This window comes from Staurois parvus, unplaced genomic scaffold (genome assembly GCF_062004578.1).
Source record: "Staurois parvus isolate SC_StPar_1 unplaced genomic scaffold, SC_StPar_1.0 ptg000257l, whole genome shotgun sequence".
NCBI lineage: Eukaryota > Metazoa > Chordata > Amphibia > Anura > Ranidae > Staurois > Staurois parvus.
The window spans coordinates 1,910,179-1,929,810 of NW_028318053.1; the positions used below are offsets into that span (position 1 = coordinate 1,910,179).

Below are 19,632 nucleotides of genomic sequence, written 5' to 3' on the forward strand. Positions count from 1 at the left end.
AAATGCTTTCTGGATATCTAGGGACAGGAAACAGGCAGGAATATTGCGAGACCTAGCTAAGTTAGCCAGAAGGGATGCACGTCTGATGTTATCTCCCGCTTGCCTAGTTGGGATAAAGCCCACTTGGTCATTATGAATTAGAGAGCCAATACATAGGTTAAGGCGTGAAGAGAGGATTTTAGCTAACAGTTTGACGTCAATGTTGAGGAGAGAGATTGGCCTATAATTGGACCACTGCGTATCGTCAGAATTCGGCTTTGGGATCATTGAAAATTTGGCCAGACAGTAGAGCGTTAAAGGCATTAGTGAGGATAGGTGTAAGGAGATGAGCAAATTTTTTGTAATAAGTGGCCGAGAAGCCATCTGGTCCTGGGCGCTTACGTAGTTTTAAATTTTTAACAGCATCTAAGGTTTCGGCTAGGGAGATAGGTCGCTCAAGTGCCTCTAACTGGCACTCTGAAAGTTTCGGGAAGGAAATGGGGGTTAGAAGGGTATCTACTTGTGTGGGGTCAAAAGGTGTAGAAGAGGAGTAAAGTTGTGACAGGTGTTTATGGAAAATCTATAGAATGTGTTCTGGGTTACTAGTGAGGTTGCCAGAAGAGGTGCGTATCCAGATAGGCCTAGTGAGCTGGTCAAGCCTACGAAGTGAGAGGGCGAGGAATGTATTGGGTTTATTCGCCTTGGTGTAATATTTGTGTCTAGATCTACGGAGCGAGAGTTCAGCTTGATCTGTGAGAAAAAGATCTAGAGCCAATCTAGATCGCTCCAGGGTTTCACGATTGGCAGGCGTAGGAACCGCCTGGAAGGCTTGATGGGAACGATCATAGGTTTGCTCTAGTGTGAGACGTTGCTGCCTTTTGCTTTTATTTAGGAAGGATGCTTTGCTAATGCAAAACCCTCGCAAAACCGGTTTATGCGCTTCCCATAACAGGAGAGGAGAAATATCAGGCCATTGGTTAAGAGAAAAGTAATCTTTAAGGGCTGCTTCGATCTCTAAACAGTGAGCTGGGTTTGCAAGCAGGTTATCGTTAATAATCCAAGAGGGTTCAGCAGGGGATGGGGCCAGGGTGGTCAGAGCCGTAAATACGGCGCAATGATCGGACCAAGGTATTGGAATTATTTCTGAAGTCAGGAGTCGGGGAGTAGAGGCGGTGGTAAGGAAAATATGATCTATCCTGGAGAATGACTGGTGGGGGTGAGAATAGAAGGTGTATTGGCGTTTCGCCGGGTTGAGTTCTCGCCATGTATCTACCAAGGAGTAACAATGCAGAATGGTTTGGAAAGTTTGTTTAGAGGCCGGGGCAGGGGATGGTTGAGGGGATTTATCGAGGAAGGGATATACCACACTATTAGAGTCTCCGCTAACAATTAAAGTTCCGCGCTTATGGTGGTCTATAACCGAGAGTATGTGGGAAAGGAATGGTAAAGGGTCTTGGTTTGGGGCATAGTATGCAGCAATGGTGACATCTACATCCAGGAGTTGTCCTACTAACAGGAGGTAACGACCCTCCGGGTCTTTGATTTCGGTGCCTAGCGTAAAAGGTGTTGTGTGATGAAAGGCTATCAGTACCCCGCTGCGTTTGGTGGCGGCAGAGGCCGTATAGATCTGAGGATATCAAGGGCGAAAAAACTTAGGAGTGGAGTTGGGAGTGAAGTGAGTTTCCTGTAGACAAACCACATGAGCTTTAAGCGTAGCAAAGGTTCGGAAAGCTTTATTACGTTTCTGTGGAATATTGAGGCCCTGAACATTCAGGGTAAGGATATTTAACGAACCCATGGGGAAAGTGCATAGTGGTTAGGATGGCATGTGACTACCTCCCAAGGTGGAGCCTGACGGGGGATGAGGGCACTGTGGAGCGTGTTGTGCAGAGTCTTGAAGTCATGTTGGAGGGAGGGAGGAGGGGTACGATATGGGAGAGGTAACAGGAAAGAAGGGGCGTAAGAGGCCATTGAAGGCCTAAAAGATGGGTTCCCAGGGACACCCTGAATCAGGGTGGGCTAGGGAACAATAGTAGCCCAAGCGTTATTAAATAACCAATAACACGGGCTAGGTTGGAGTGTGCAGGTACACGGTCCGTGAGGATGACTGCAACTTGATTGATAAAAAGTGGTGAGGTCCCGGTAGAAAAAAAAAAAAAAAAACAAAAAAAAAAAACAGGTACATAAAGAAAATACATACATGATGATCACGCTATCCCAAACTCAGACGGCATTAGCAGTGTCAGTGAGACATCACAGTGGAAGGGGCGTAGCATCGCATGCCGCCAGAGCCTAGGCTCTCAAACAAACGAAACTAAAATGGGGCCCTGAGAGGGGAGCCAAACAATCCCCAGGTAATGGGGCAACCAGAATTTAACAGGTAGAGGGAGAGAGGATATCAACGGTATTAACCGCAATGACAGCCCACGGGGTACACCGTTTGGTGTGTGTGGCTAAAATAATGTGGAAAGAAGAAGGATAAACATGAGACACAGTTCAGTCCATGGTATCTTGTGAAGATAGACCCGGAGATGAAAATCGGCCCCGTTTGTGGAGGTTGAGTGGGCCTGCCGTGGCACGCGTGGAGAGGGACTTCCGTGGCGAGCAGGATGTGGACCTCCGCTTGGCACTTTCTGAAGGTGTTGCTGAGGAATGGAGTTGTAAGATCCGCAGGGTGTCTAGTAGGTCTTCTGGAGTCTTGCAGGTGTAATCCTGGGATTGGAATCGGAATTGCACTGCAAAGGGGAAGCTCCACCTATACGGTATAGCGTGTTGTTGAAGTGCTTGTAGGTGAGGTTTCATAGCCCTGCGCTTGGTGATTGTTGTGGGGCATAGATCCTGGAATAATTGGTATGAATGACCCTAGAACTGTAGAGATTCTGCGTTACGGGCAGCTTGTAGGAGTTGCTCCTTGGTGCGGAAAAAGTGGAGCTTGGCTATAATGTCACGTGGTGGACCATCCGTGCGTCGTTGCGCTAACGCCCTGTGTACTCTATCCAATTCTAATCTTTCGATTGGGATAGCTGGGGAAAGCTCTTGGAACAGAGCTGTTACTGTCGATTGGAGATCGACTATCATTTCCGGAAGGCCACGGATGCGCCGATTTGAGCGTCGTGCCCGGTTTTCAAAGTCCTCCAGTCGTGTCAATAATGTTGCGTTTTCATCACGCAGGAGGTCAAGGTCATCCGTATGTGTTTGAAGCGTGGTATCAAGACCATCTACCCTCTGCTCTAGGTCCGCAGTGCGTTGCCCTTGTTCACGGATTTCCCTAGATAGCGTGGCAGTGATGCGGTCCGAGGTTTGCTTCAAGGCTTTGTGTAGCATTTTTTCAAAGCGGGTCAACAGGTCAGGGGTTGCAAGGTCAGGCGTCAGGGCTTGTGCAGGGACATCTGTTTCAGTGTCAGACTCACCCTCAGACGTGCAGGGATGGCTGGGCTGCGGATCCTGTAGGGCTGCATATGTATCTGTCATCTTCTTGCTTCCATGTGCTGGGGCGGTGGCCATCTTTGTGGAGGCCTTTGCCAGGGCTTCCTTGATTGATTTGATAGAAGGGGGGACCTGGTGCCGGGGTGCCCCCTTAACCATTCTGCCGCTTGTCAGTCGGGGGGGCTGTTATGAAGTTCTCAGCCCCCCTTTTCTCTCTCTCCTCTGCCTAGGGTGTAGTGTAGGCTGTGGTGGGCGGGCCTTGTGCGGAGCTCGCCGCAGGGACATGTGTCCCGTCGGATTTCTCCGACCTGCGGCAGGGGATTTGCCGCAGACCAGGGCGGAGCGGACCCTGGGAGAGTTGCTGCCGGGATCGGGTCCCCCTGGGATAGATTGCGGGCCGGGACCCGCTGCTTCGTGGCGCTGTCACCCGACGGGGAGACGGAGCCTCAACGGGACATGTCCGTCCCGCCCACTCACCATGCTTCTTATCAAATTTCTTGGGGTTTCTACTTCCCAAAAAAGGGTAATTTGGGGGGGTTTGGTGCTATCATGGCATTTCAGGGCCTCTAAAACTGTGATAGGTAGTTAGGAAGTGTAATTTGGTTATTATTTCCATAAAGCCCTTTAAAAGCCTGAAGGTGCTTATTGGATTTAGGGGTACTGTACTTTGCTAGACTGCCAAAAAGTCTCTCACATGTGGTATCCCCATACTCGGGAGAAGTAGCAGAATGTATTTTGGGAGTAATTCCACATATACCCATGGCATGTGTGAGCAATAAATTATTTAAGTGACAATTTTGTGTAAAAGAAAACATTTTGCCAAAAACTTGTGGTAAAAAAAATAAATTCTTCTATTGACTCAACATGCCTCTCAGCAAATAGTTTGAGATATATACTTTTAAAAAAGGGGTCATTTTGGGGAGTGGGGGAATTTTATTCTCCGCATTGGAAGTTTATGCCACATGTTACTCTTCTAACCAGCTGAAGACCAAGCCTTTTCTGACACTCTTTGTTGAAAAAAATCTGTATTTTTGCTAGTAAATTACTTTGAACCCCCAAACATTTTATATTTTTTTAAAGCAGACACCTTAGTGAATAAAATTTTGGGTGCCGAAATTTATGTCACGTAGTACTCGTGCAGCGATTTTTCAAACGCAAATGTTTTGAAAAAAATACACTTTTTTAATTTTAATGCACACAAACACAATATATTGCCCAATTATTTGGTAGCTTATAAAATATGATGCTATACTGAGTAAATAGATACAAAACATGACATATTTTAAAACTGCTCATGCCCCGTGCAATGGTGACAAACTGCATACATTTTTAATATCTATAGGCAACACTTTAAAAGCCTTTACAAGCTACCATTTTAGATTTACAGATGAGGTCTAGTGCTAGAATTACTGCACTTGATTTTTGACGCTCGTGGCGATATTTCACATGCATGGTGCAACCGCTGTTTACATACTGGCACTTGGTCAACACAGGTGCGTGCGCGCGCAAGGGGGGGCAAGAGTACTTATTTTTTTTTTTAAGTTATTTTGATTTTTTACATTGTTTTTACACTGTACCTTTTTTATCACTTTTAATGCTATTACAGGGAATGCAAATATCCCCTATAACTTTAATGGGCATTGCCATATATTCTTTTTAGAGAAATCTGGGATCTATCAGACTCTAGATATCTCCTCTGCCCTTATATTATCTAATCTCACCAAGATCGGTGTGATCAGATGCTTTCCCAATTTACAAATGGCGCTGTTTATATCCTTGCAAACTGAAGTGATGAAATGCTTGTAGCTTCTTATTTCTTAGACTATAGAGATGATTGGCACCATTCTGGTCTCCAATCAGCTCTATGGTCAGCTGGCAGAAACACCGGCTGCATTCTCAGGTTCCCCCAATGGCATGACACTGCCCGAGAAGGCCGTGAAAGGCAGCAGGGGAGGAGGGGCATCTTCTCCCACTGCTTGTAAAAGCAATCCTGCAGCTAATTAGCCACTAGGGTTGCTTTTACATGAAAGCCCATCGCCAGCTGAAAAAACAATTCCAGTATGATGCCTGCAGCTGCAGCCTGTGAGCTGAATGTAAAAAAGAAAGGAAATCTCTGCCAGAAAAAGTGTGTGGTATGCCCACCATTAGAATATACCTCCCTGCATTCACTCACTTCTTATGGTGGGCACACATGAAATGTGCCAAAAAATATTATAAAATACATATGCTGAAGCATAAGGGCCATCCACCCACTGGCCACCCCAGGCCCCCATGCTTCGGCATATATGCTCTTTTCTGCAGATGAAAAATCTCATCCAGAAGCGCTGCCCACACTGATGTATATTCTGAGAGCAAATTCCTGTTGCTGTCAGAATAAACAGGTCAGTGCTGCAGCTGAAAGCATTCATGCAAAGAAAACAGCAATGGTTAATCATAAAACAGTAACAATAAAACAGTAAAAGTGTAACAATAGAACAATAACAGCAATGACAACAACAAAAAATTTTATAACTATTTTTGTTTTTTTAAATTTTACATTTTTGGGGGGATTTGTACTTTTTATTATACTAGGCCGATGGTGCTCGCCAGTTCACCAAAAGATAGAGCGGCACTAGTACTGGCACTCTGCGGCCTATGAGAGTCATCATGCGTTTGTAACATCTCAGCAACTTGGGAATGGGGTTGAGCATGCCTGATCTTAGCAGGGACCTCTTCTCCATTGTCTGAGCTATTTCTAAGGGTGCTGCTTATGTCTACAGGTTTGCATTCTGAGCTGGATTCTGTCAGTGAGTCTTCCCCTTCACTCTCACCTGACATGCTCAGAATCATGTAGGCCTCTTCACTAGTGTACCTTTCGCTGGACATTTTGGCAACTAAATTTATAGGTACTTTGTGCGCCTCATGAGAAAAAGAGCACCTGGCTGTCAGGGACTGCTTGAACCGCTACAAAAAATTTACCGGCAAGTGCTAACAGAGATCAGGCCTGATTCTGCAAACACTGAGGTTGTGTGCGCAATGCATCAAGTGACAGTGACCTACTGACACTGCACTTGCTGGGGGAGAAGGGGGGGTAAGCGTAGGGGCTAAACGCAGGTGCAGGCATGTGTCGGGGCTGATCCCGCTAACGCTGCAATTTTGGGGACGCTATACTAATGTGAACTCTGGTATAGTGCTGATTTGATCAAAGATATTGATCCGTTCAGACACTATACTATCAATGGAGGTTTATTGTGTATGTGAGCGTGTTCCAGGCAATCAAGGGGTTAAATGTGATTACTGGTGTACTAATGGGAAATCTGACGCTATCTTGGAGGGGCGCTAACTGACGCTAGGGCTATCTGAAGTCGCCAGCGACACTAATACAGTAATCAGCAAAAAATCTGTACACTGTACTAATGACACTGGTGACAGGGCAATGAAGGGGTTAACTGGGGGGTCATCAAGGGGTTAAATGTATCCTTGAGTGTAATTGTGTAGTGCTTTTACTCACAGTTCTGTTGATTCTTCTCTCTCTGGGACGGAATATACCCAGAGAGAGAAAATTTCATCACTTCCTGTACCTGTGTAACTGTCAACACAGGATAGGATAGGACAGGGATCGATCATCTGACTTGGGCTGGACATCACTAGTCTAAATCGGATGATTGATCCCTCCGGGATCAAATCTGGGCACCCGCAGGTTGGCGGGGGCGCACGTGCACCCCCCCCGGCCCGCAAAAACCATAGTAGTGCGAATCACATATATACGTGATCCTGCGCACAGGGGCCACCCTGAAGCAGTAAATGTACTGTGGGTGGTCCCTAAGCAGTTAAGGCATGCCTTCAAAGATAACTGTTACAGTTACTAGTGTACTGTGTGCTGTAGATGTTAGCTGTCAACAAAACTGCCAACCCATTAAATGACTGTTGTCTTAGATAATCACACGTGCGGCACCTCAGTCAACTGCCGATCAAACAAAGGCTAAGATGTCAGCTTTCTTGGCTTTAAAGAATAAGAGGGTTTAGTTACGGTTTATGTAATTTCCCTATACCCTAATAGAATGTAAGACATTCAACTTTCTGTATTGCTTTCTTCTATACTAAATATATATTAGAATCTATTTCAGGTATCTGCATGCATGGGCTTCAGCAGCCATTTTTCTAGCATTTTAAAGTAGCCTAACTACTGGGCTCCTGATGATCTGTAGGGGCCTGCAATATTATTTTGTGCTATAGATGTATTGACTACAGGTAAACCTTAAGTATGGTTTGTTTTAAATACCTTATTTTTTTCTCAGAATGGAGGACGATTCAACAGATGCAATGGATTACAGTTACACTTCCAGCACAATGCAACCAGAGCCAATATGTGAACAAGAAGAAACTGAAAGATTTTTAACATCTTGCATATCTCCCCTTTTCTATGTACTGTTCTGTTTAAGTGTGATTGGTAACAGTATTATTCTAGTTATTCTGGTAAAGAAGGAAAAGTTTAATTCAGTTACTAATATTTTTTTCTTGAATCTGATTGTCTCTGACTTAATATTCTCTACTACATTGCCTTTCATAGCAATTGATCATACTCATGACTGGATTTTTGGAGAGGTGTTATGCAAAATGCATACCGCTGCGTTTCAGATTGGTTTTCAAAGTTTTGTTATCTTCATTACACTAATAACAATTGATCAGTACTTTACCATAGTGCATTCTTGGCCTACAACTTCAAGATCAAGAGTCAAATGTGCTGTTTATGCAAGTTTCTCTGCTTGGTTTCTTAGTATACTTTTCAGTATCCCAGACATTAACATCTATGCAGTTGCAAGCAATGATTATGGGGCAGTAGTTTGTAAAGCTCATATTAGTGTGGAAGAACAAAAATATTGGTGGTTTATTATAGGTCATTATAAACATTTTTTTCTGTTTTACATTTGCCCTCTAGCTCTTATTATGATCTGCTATCTTGGAATTGGCGTAAAATTGGCTAAATGCCATGTCAGAAAAAAGTCAAGAGTTCTAAAAGTTATATCAGTCATTGCAGTACTTTTTTTCCTTTGTTGGACTCCATACAATATACTTATGTTTCTTATGTTTAAAAAGCATATTGATTTGTTTGCACATTGTGACAGTGCTCTACAGTATACATTTCATATCTGTCAAGCTATCGTTTATATTCATTGTTGCATGAACCCATTTCTGTATGCTCTTTTGGGGACAAAGTTCAGACGACATTTAAAGTGTACTTTCAAAAGATTTAAATTAAAAAATGTGTCACAGCAGCAAGACCTGAGCTTAAAAACCAGCATGGTTAATGGTCTTTAACCCCTTGACGTCAACCTAACAAATATTCAGCCTCACTGCACTGGGCTTTATGGCATGGGGCCGCATATTTGCGTATCTCCCTTTGTCCCAGCACAGAGACAGGGGTCTCACCAAAAAAAACTGTTTTTAAAAGAAATAAATAAATATAAAAAAGAAAAGAAAAAAACAAAGAAACAATATAGAAAAAACAAAGAAAAAATACCTAGATCAATGTTTAATCAAGGTCAGTGCCAGGGTTAGTGTTTAGGTCAAGTAAGGGTCAAAGGTCAAGGTCAGTATATTTTGGGATTTTTTTTAAGTTGTATCAGTGACCGTAAGGCTGGCCATACATTATACAATTATCTGGAGATTTTTGGTTTAGATTTACCAAAAACCATATAATAGGAGGACAAACCTAAACAACACTTTCAGTGTATCCAATTAGGCAGGCCCTTGCACTACACAGTTGAAGGTAAATCTAAAGGAAATTGGGCAGAAAATTGGAAGATAATTGTATAATGTATTAGTGTCAGTGTATTTTAGGTAGGGAAAAAAAAAAGCAAAATGCACACTATTGTTTCTGGGCTGTACTACGGGTACAAACAACAAATAATGTAGACATATGCACACACCCTGCGATCGTCAGGAGCAGGAGAATTTATTTTCGGTTGTTCTTTGGTGGTAGGTTATGGTATTAACAAGAAATATACAGTTAAATTTAAAAAATTTAAAAATGGTATTTCTTTACCATTTTGGGCCTGTTTTCCTTTGATAAAAAAAAATCAGGAGATATCCATAACCATTTACTACCAAATGAAAGCCCAATTTGTCCTGAAAAAAAACAAGGTATAATTCACCTGATGTACAAAGTAGTTGTGTTGATTTACAAATTTACTAACACAAATTGAGCATTAGGGTTTGTTTTACCCTTAGGCGTGAAGGAGTTATTAAAACAAGCATTATTTTGTATCAGTAGTAGTCAGTACATAATAGTGTACCTACCCAGATTCTACATGTTCTTTGAGGACATATTTACTCTTCCACATGGTGGTAATGCATGTAACCTGCATTGCTGCATTTTGGTGCCAATCATTTTGAATGGCACCCTAACGCACCTGCATTATAGCATGCTGCCATCCATGGTAGTGTGTTACCGTATGTTGCATTACAAAAGAAGAGTCAAATTCGATTTGCAGCACTTTGTTTTGGATGGGCTATCTAAATGCAACACACATTAAAGAACATTAAAGCCCAACAAGGAAGTAAATGAGCCCTAAAAATATGATACTAAATATGTAAATTTTCCATGCAGGAAATGAACCTGTACCTTACTCTGTGAAGAAAGAAAGCCCTGTGTAAACTCCAAGTGATGATTTGCTTGCACCGCACTGAAACCTCTTCTCTCTTCTATGTGAGAACATGCCTGTTGTCATGTAGCAGGAAAGGGAGGGAGTCTCATGATCCCCTCATGTGGAAATATTTCTCCAGCTCCTCTGTCAGTCAGCAGTGGCTGCAGTGTAGAGGAGTGAGTGCTTATAATCTCTGGGACATGGGAGCATATGAGTGACATTGCATTTTGTAGAATTCCCAGCTGTTAAACACTTTCTCATCTCCACTGCAGTCACAACTCACTGGGGTTGAATTACTAAAGGCAAATAGACTGTGCACTTTGCAAAGTGCAGTTGTACTCTTCAATTGCAGTTGCCCCAGAGCTTAGTAAATTAGGTAAAGCTTCACTTTGCAAAGAATACCCAATCACGTGCAAGGAAACAAAAAAAAAAACCACAGAAGTTAGCAGAGCTTCTGCTCATTTACTATGCTCTAGAGTCTAGAGCAATTGCTCTTGCAAAGTGCACACTCTGTTTACCTATAGTAAATCAACCCCACTGACACAGGGTATCATATGACAAGACTGCAGTAGACTAAATATAGGTAAGTATACCCATCTTTTTTACACAGGTTGGGCAATATAGGTAGCAGGAGGGGTGAGGGAGCATTTTTAAGACTAGTTAGTGTTAAGCTGGCTACAGTAATATCAAAATTTAGCCGGTTCATCAGGAACAGGAAAAATTTTTATCCGTGTGTAGCCATCGCCGTTCAACAGAAGCCGATTGTTAAACCAGCTTCTGTCAAATGGTCCCATTGGCAATGGCTGCAGCACTGATCAATGTATTCTAATAGGAGAAGGGGGTGAGTCCCTGCTGTCAGAATACAATAGCACAGCGGGGGAGATGCCTGCATCCATATTATTTGTGTGTATGCAGCAATCTATTGTTTTTATGTTGTTGTTCAGCTCCTTGGTTGAATGAAAAAACTTTTACAGTGTATACCCAGTTTAAAGCTGGAATTCTACCCTAAACATACAGAAAATCAAACATTACATTCCTCAATCATTACACGGCTATATTTGATAGGGTTACATGGATATTCAGGATGATTCCAGCTATATCACATGCCTTATTTACTTATAATGCAGAATATAAAAGCTCTTTTATCATGCAATATAGCAGGATGATCTAATTATATTTGTATCAAAGCGAATTATTAAATTGCCATTTTCTAGGAGACCTCCTTCATGCAAAACTCCACATTGTAATTCATACCTGATTTGTATTTGCTTTGGCTTCTGAAACTTTAAATCTGTTTGTATTGCTTTATCCTCTGTTGCTGTCGGTGTATCCTTTTGCTCCCAGTGTCTGTTCCTTTCTTTCCCTTGTGTCTGCTTTTGTCTGACAGTCTGGGGACATCAAGCTAGGCAATCTTGTGAGTCACAGGACCTTGCTGCACAAATACATCTACAACATTAAAAGATCTGGTGAAGATCAGATACACCTGGTCCCTGCATCCTTGTGAGAGCTATCTAATTTCAACTGGCAATAAAATATATATTCCTGTTTGCCTGTTCTGACCTTGTACATTTTCTCCCATGTGTGTGCACTGTGCTCACATTCTGTTTGTGCCCAACCCTGGGTTTCTACTGTGTCTGTTACGAAGTTCCATCTCCCCAGGTTTCTTCTAAATACCTTGAACTGTCTAGCAGTCCCCTGCTACCTGTCGCAGTCACAAGTACAGATAACAAAATATGTTGTCTGCAATATTTGACATATGCATAGTGCATTGCAATTACTATGTGCAAAATAATTATTTTTATCTGTGCATCAATACCTAATCAGCTGATGACCTTTTGAAGCTGTGTAAAACAATAAATGTTATTGTGCCTTCTATCATATGGTATGAGTTTATTTTGCTAACCTTTTTTCCAGATGAATTTTTTTGACTTCAATACCAGAGGAATGAAAATAGAAGAGATTAAGGGGAAGTGCTATCAAGGTTATTCTCTATTTCTTTTAAAGTGTTGATCTGAAATTTTTTGTAAGACTATAGTAGATATGTGTAGCCCTGTTTTGGGTAAGGTTATCAGAAATGGCCTTCCCCAAACAGGATATAGAGCTAAACCTGTAGGTAAAAAAAGAGAACCAGAAACTTTACTAAGTGGAAGAATGGTTTGATATTAAATTTGGCAGTGCCTCCCCCTCAGGACAGGCCCTCTGTGAGTTGAGGGAATTCCCTGTCTGGAAAAATAAACTTAATATACATAAACATAATATATTATTATGGAAATAATATCATAGGGGCAACTGAAAAGTTCTTGGCCTACCCATGAAGCATTTGTTTTAGCCCAATTTTCCTTTTGCTACTCATAGTACATATCTTTGCAAGGTTCCTTACCAAATTTCTCACAAATAGCTTTTTCTTTGTTTCAGTTATTGAAGACTGAGCAAACGTGCTGTTATCCAATACCTGCTGTCTGTCACATTTGTTTTCAACATTCTCGGGATCCACCGACTTGACACCTTGTGCATGTCCAGCACTACTGTTAAAACGTGTCCAACACGTTCCTGGGATATGCCCACTTTGTCTGTGATGAAACATTCTGTCACACGCCTGTCTGCCATTACGAGATCCAGGATTGCTGTGATGTTTTCCTCAGTTGCTGGCCTTCCACTGCGAGGGGCATCTTGGAAAGAGGGTTCCCCCTCTTGAATTCCACCACCCACTTTTTAACGGTGGAATAGGAAGGGGCATCCTCCCATAATGTTTCCATCATGTCCTTGTGGATGTCCTGTCCACTTATTCCCTTTTTCAGCAGGTATGGGATAACAGCACGTTTGCTCACTTTCTCCATCTTTCAGACAATGATGACCTTCTGCGCTTCAGTCTTCAATAACTGAAACAAAGAAAAAGCTATTTGTGAGAAATGTGGTATTGAACCTTGCAAAGATATGTACTATGAGTAGCAAAAGTAAAATTGGGCTAAAAAATATGCTTCATGGGTAGTCTGAGAACTTTTCAGTCGCCCCTTGTATATACTGAAAGATTAATAATAGTGCATGTACAAACAGCAATCTGAGCTTTGTGACATGGTGCATTATCCTGCTGGAAGTAGCCATCAGAATGTGGATACAGTGTAGTCATAAAGGGATGGCCTTGATCAGCAACAATACTCAGGTAGGTTGTGGCATTTAAACAATGCTCATTTGGTACTAAGGGGCCCAAATTGTGCCAAGAAAATATCCCCAACACCATTACACCACCAGCCTGTACCGCTGATACAACGCAGGATGGATCCATGCTTTCATGTTGTTTACGCCAAATTCTGACCCTACCATCTGAATGTCGCAGCTGAAACCAAGACTCATCAGACCAGGCATTGTTTTTCCAGTCTTCTATTGTCCAATTTTGGTGAGCATGTGTGAATTGTAACCTCTTTTCCTGTTCTTAGCTGACAAGAATGGCACCTGGTGTCGTCTTCTACTGCTGTAACTCATCTGCTTCAAGGTTCGATGTGTTGCACATTCAGAGGTGGTATTCTACATACAGCACAGTGGGTGCTGGTTAGCACTTCCACCTGGTGGTATTAGGGTTGTTGGTTCGAATCCCAACCACGGCACCACCTGTCTGGAGTTTGCATGTCCTCCCTATGCCTGTGGGTTTCCTCTGGGTACTCCGGTTTCCTTGTACACTCCAAAGACACGCTGGTAGGTTAATTGGATCTTGTCTAAATTGGCCGTAGTATGTATATGTATGAATGTAAGTTAGGGACCTTAGATTGTATGCCCCTTGAGGGTTAGGGACTGATGTTAATATACAGTATGTATATATGTAAAGCGCTGTGTAAATTGACAGCGCTATATAAGTACCTGAAATAAATAAATACCTTGGTTGTAATGAGTGGTTATTTGAGTTACTGTTGCCTTTCTATCATTTCAAACAAGTCTGCCCTTTCTCCTCTGACATCAACAAGGCATTTTTGTCTACACAACTGCCACTTACTGGATATTTTCTATTTTTTGGAACATTCTCTGTAAACCCTAGAGATGGCTGTGCCTGAAAATCCCAGTAGATCAGCAGTGTTTGAAATGCTTACACCAGCCTGTCTGGCACAAACAACCCTTCCACATTCAAAGTCATTTAAATCCCCTTTCTTCCTGTGACAAATATATGAACGCAGAGAGAGCACACAGAGACAGATCACACGGAACCCGATGTGCAGGCGTTTATTGAGGAGTTTCTCAGGGTACAGACAATAGAACAGCTAGTCCACAGAACAACACAAGACACAGCGATACAGTAGGGTTCTCAGGATGGCAATATGGGACAACAGGGGGCCGATAGTCCACAGGGTTCAATAGGACACAGTAGTGGGGCCACCACAGGGGTTGGAGTCTGTGGGCAAAGGTTTAGGGCAGAAATGGGCTAAGTCCAATACCGGGCAAAGGTCCGGGCACAACGGGGTTAATCCGATACACAGGATGTGAGGCAGGGCAGAGAGGGTTAAAGTCCACACAGGGCAGAGGTCCAGGCACAACAGGGTTAAACCAGTACACAGGATGTGAGGCAGGGCAGAGAGGGTTAACGTCCACACAGGGCAGAGGTCCGGGCACCACGGGGTTAATCCAATACACAGGATGTGAGGCAGGGCAGAGAGGGTTAAAAACCGCACAGGGCAGAGGTCCAGGCACCACGGGGTTATTCCAATACACGGGATGCAAATCAGGGCAGAGAGGGTTAAAGTGCACACAAGGCAGAGCTCCAGGCACCAAGGGGTTAACCCACTCTCCAGCTAGCAGTGGAGAACCTGGCGAAGGGAGAGGGCTGAGAGGTCCGTAGCACGCTTGCAGTGAAGGAGGCTGGTGAGGGGGGGTCAGTGGGGTTTGGCTGCAGCACAGACCTTGTTCAACAGCAGGCGCGTGGGGGGAACTAAAACAAACGAGACTGGGGGGCAGCTCCAGCATTATATGCGGAGCCAGGTGCATTCTCGTTGCCGTGGTAACCCGAGACTTAGCATCTAGGTTACCAGGGCAACGGGCCCACCCCCCCCCCTGCACAGGGAGTGCAGCTTTTGTCTCTGGTGGGTACGGAGCGTGGGAGAGCAGGATAGCGCTGTGCCCGTGGAGACAGGGAGGGGCGGCAGAGAATCCTGCATGTGGCGAATCTGCATGCAGGTACAGCAGGGGGGCAGACTTGCTGGCGCTCGGCCAGAGGGGCAGGATGTCACCTTAGCAGGGGACAGACTCCTGGTGGCAGCGGAGTTTGGGGACGCCGGTGGGGGAGGGGGAAGCTGGTGCACATCAGTAGGATGGCGTGCTGCTTCCAGGAGATCCAGCATGGCCTCTTCATCATCCTCAGAAGGTATCGAGCAGATGGCCATGACGAGGGGGGGGGGGGGTTTCGCTCATGGTACTCCTTGATCATATTGACATACACTGTTTTCTGCCGCCTCCCCGGATCATCTAGTTCAAGAACATAGTTAGTATCATTCACTTTCTTAATAACCCAGAAGGGTCCCTCCCATGTGTATTTCAGTTTGTTCTGAGGATTTGGGACAATCATGAGGACCTGTTGGTTCTTGGTAAACTCACAGGTGCGGGCCTTGCGGTCATACCATGTCTTTTGCCGGGCCTGTGCTGCTTGGAGATGGTCAGCTGCGAGATCGGCTAGTTGGCCCATCCTTTCACACAGTTCCAGGCACCACAGGGACCCCAGTATCCTTTAGATGACCCTTCCAGTATTCTTTCAGTAGGGTCATGGGGCCGCATACCTTCCTCCCATACAGCAATTATGTGGAGAAGCTATCGTTCCCAGTCTGGCTCTAGGTACACAAAGGCCCGTAGCATGGCCTTCAGGGTCCCATTGAAGCATTCACACAGTCCATTTGTGGCCATTATGGTCCGCACTCCACAGGTCTGCCAGAGTGATCTGACCAAGGTGCGACATGAACTGAGTCCCTTGATCTGATTTTGGCAGGGAGGCCCACTCATGTGAAAATGATAACCATGGCTTCCGCAACTTTGGGTGCTGTGATGCTGAACAGGGCTACTGCTTCGGGATAACGAGTAGCATAGTCTACGATGGTCATAATGTACCGCCTTCTAGATTTGCTGGGGAAAGCTAAAGGTCCCAGAATGTCAATAGCTACTCGTTGGAATGGCTCCTCAATAATGGGTAACGGCTGTAGAGGGGCCCGAAGGCCACCAGTTCTCCCATGTCACTGACAGGTATCACAGGTGCGACAGTAGCGAGCTACCGATTGAGACATTCCTTGCCAATAGAAGGCCTGGGAAAACCTCTTTTCTGTCCATAGCTTTCCTTGATGCCCAGCCATGGGAATATCGTGGGCAAGGTGCAGCAGTTGGGTCTGGAATTGCTGGGGCACTATCAGCTGTTTAGCCATGGTCTGGGCCCCCCCTCAGCAACGTTCTCTACAACTCGGTACAGCAACCCATTTTCTTGCACTATCCTTTCGCCGGTTCCAGGACTGGTCATCCCTACCCGGGCCCAGAAGCTTGTCAGAGTAGGGTCAGTGGCTAAGTCCTCTTTAAACTTGTCCCGATCCCATGTCACACCAGTATTGTCAGCAGTTGAGGATGAGTCACTCACCGCGGGTAGCGGAGTTCAGTCCACATGCTGGGGTTCCTCCTGCCTCTCAGTGGTTCCCTGGCGGACTTGACTTCACATGATAGCTCCAACAAAGTGACATTGAAGATTGCCCACATCATTCCCAAGAAGTACATCCGCAGGCAGTCCTCCCATTACTACCACATTGCAGCGTTTAGGCCCCAAGCCATAGTCCAGATTGACAGTAGCAAGAGGGATGAAAGTGTTTGGTGCCCCCTGCTTGTTGGATCACTATCCCAGGACCAGGATGGAAAGGGTTCGGGCACACCACCTGAGTGTCCACAATAGTGAGGAAGGCCCCTGAATTTCGAAATCCCACTGCCTTTTGTCCATCCACAGTCACTTCTTGCAGGTGCTTTCCTTGGAGACTCGTGGAAGGGTTCCTACAGGTTGTAGACCAAAGACACCTGGAGGGATGTCCTTGTCTGCGGGAGAAGGACTCTAGTCTGGATGGGGTGAAGGTAGGTCCTCGGGAGCCTGGTACAGATGCACATAGTGTACTGGCTTGGGCAAGCTAGGCCCTAGAGTCTGTTTCTTGGTGGGGCAGCTGACCTGATAGTGACCAGTCTGCCCACAGCCAAAACAACGCCTATCTAAGGCAGGTCTGGGGGCCTGGTGCGAGGTGACTGGAAGAGGTCAGAGCAGGGGCCGTAGTGCTAGCACTGTTTGGGGTCCCATCTGGCAATGGGGAGCCGTGTAGGGCACCGATGCAGTGCTGGGCACCCTGTCAGCTTGGGGTGCTTCGGCAGCAGGCTTCTTCCATTGTGGGTTAATTAGAAGTGAATCATCCGCTAAGGCTGCAGCTTCTTCGAGGGTGGCAGGTTTCCGTTCATACACCCACTGTCGGAGCTCAGGGGGCACTTGAAAAGGAACTGTTCTTTTAGGATGGCCTGGATGATCTGCTCAGGGGAGGTTGCCTTCTCCCCTTCCAGCCACTGGTGACATGCTAAGGACAACTTGTGTGCAAACATCTTGAAGGAGGTCTCTGGGAGGTGGGGGGTAGTCCAGAACTGGGCCTGATATGACTGTGATGATACAGAGCAGTAGTCCAGTATGGCCCTTTTTGTCTCCTCATAGTTCTGCTTCTTGAGGGGGTCCATCATTCGGTAGGCCTCAGCAGCCCCTCCGTCAAGCAACCCTACCACAGGGCGAGTCCAGTCAGTGGGTGGGACCTCCAGTAGTTCGCATTGATATTCAAAGTCCTTGGAGAACTCTTCCACATTTCTGGTGTGTTCTTGGTAGGGCTTAAAGTCCTTTGTGGACATTTTCTGGGCCACTTGTGCCAGAGAGACAGGCACAGGAGCAGTTGCTTAGTTCTTTGCAGTTTCCCACTCTTTTTGTATTTTTTGAGCCTTTTAAATGGCCGCAAGCTTTCTTTCTGTGGTAGCATTCTTTCCTAGAATGGCCATCTCTTCCTCATACCATATAACCCAAGGGTTCTTTCTATTTGTACTGTGAAGTTCTGGTCCGTCTTCCCTCGGCTTGGCCCATATCCATGCCTGACTCTTCCTGTTGGCTGGCTTCCCCCAGCATCTGGACCAGCTGATCTTTATTAAATCCCCTGGAGTTCTGGCCTTTTCTTGTAAGCTGCTCAGTGTCGATATTCTGGGGCCTCTGTGTCCATCATATGCAGGCTCTCATCCACCATCTTGAGTATTCTCATCATGCTGCTGCCAACCAGTTGTGATGAACTAGGAGCACAGAGAGAGAGCACACAGAGACAGTTCACACGAAACCTGACATGCGGGCGTTTGAGGAGTTTCTTGGGGTACAGACAATAGAACAGCTAGTCCACAGAACAACACAAGACACAGCAATATAGTAGGGTTCTCAGGATGGCAATATGGGACAACAGGGGCCCATAGTCCTCAGGGTTCAATAGGACAGAGAGGCAGGGCCACTGCAGGGGATGTAGTCGTCGGGCAAGGGTTTCGGGCAGAAGCAGGCTAGGTTCAACACTGGGCAGAGGTCCTGGCACAACAGGGTTAATCCAATACACAGGATGTGAGGCAGGGCAGAGAGGGTTAAAGTCCACACAGTGCAGAGGTCCGGGCACCACAGGGTTAACCCACTCACCAGCTAGCAGTGGAGAACCTGGAGGAGGGAGAAGGCTGGGAGGTCCATAGCTGGCTTGCAGTGAAGTAGGCTGGAGCGGCGCCAGTGTGGGTTAACATACCTGTACGTCAGCTCACTTCAGAGGCTCCTGCGTGGTTCACAAAGCTGGGAGCCCGGCGATCAGTGTGTCCCCCCGGATCACATTACTTCTGTGTGTGGGTGGTCTTGCACCATGTGATTGATGTGTCCAATCACAGCAATTACATGGTAAAGATAGGAAACTGGATGCAAACACTGGTTCTCTCTGCTTTCACAACTGATCTGTGAAAAATGTTGATGCAGCCTTTGAATGTATAGCAGCCTGTCACACTGCATGTACACAGACTGCAGTGCTAGCCTTCCCCAGTGTCCCTGATCACTGCTCCTAGTAAAATAGTAATAAAAAGTGCAACCGCTGTCCCAGTGTCACAAATGCTCAAAAGAATACCACCGTATACTATACCAGCATCCTGATGACTGCCATATCCCATACCTGCATCTTGATCATCGCCATACCCTATACCAGCATCGTAATCACCACCATACCCCATACCAGTGCCCTGATCACTGCAATACCAGTGCCCTGATCACTGCCATATCAGCACCAATGTCATCAGAGTCAGTGTCCCCAATTGTTTCCACTGCCCTGGTTCTCCAGGCTAAAATGACTAAAATAGCCAGGAAATTAGAAGCATAATTAACCACTTGCCTACCGGGCACTTATACCCCCTTCTTTACCAGGCCAATTTTCAGCTTTCAGAGCTGTCGCACTTTGAATGACAATTGCGCGATCATGCAAGAATGTACCCATATGAAATTTTTATGATTTTCTTCTCACAAATAGAGCTTTCTTTTGGTGGTATTTAATCGCTGCTGGGCACTTTACTTTTTGCGCTA

General features: G+C 45.3%; 1 protein-coding gene across 1 annotated transcript in view; it reads left to right on the top strand.

Annotated features, from left to right (window-relative positions):
* LOC149459487 (chemokine XC receptor 1-like) overlaps positions 1–11,906 on the top strand; it is a 151,406-nt gene extending 139,500 nt beyond the window's left edge. Inside the window, exon 3 of the mRNA XM_089681041.1 lies at positions 7,683–11,906. Coding sequence (XP_089537167.1) covers positions 7,684–8,703 — 1,020 coding nt within the window. The 5' untranslated portion in view covers position 7,683 and the 3' untranslated portion in view covers positions 8,704–11,906. The remainder of the gene's footprint in view (positions 1–7,682) is intronic.
* The last annotated feature ends 7,726 nt before the right edge of the window (positions 11,907–19,632 follow it).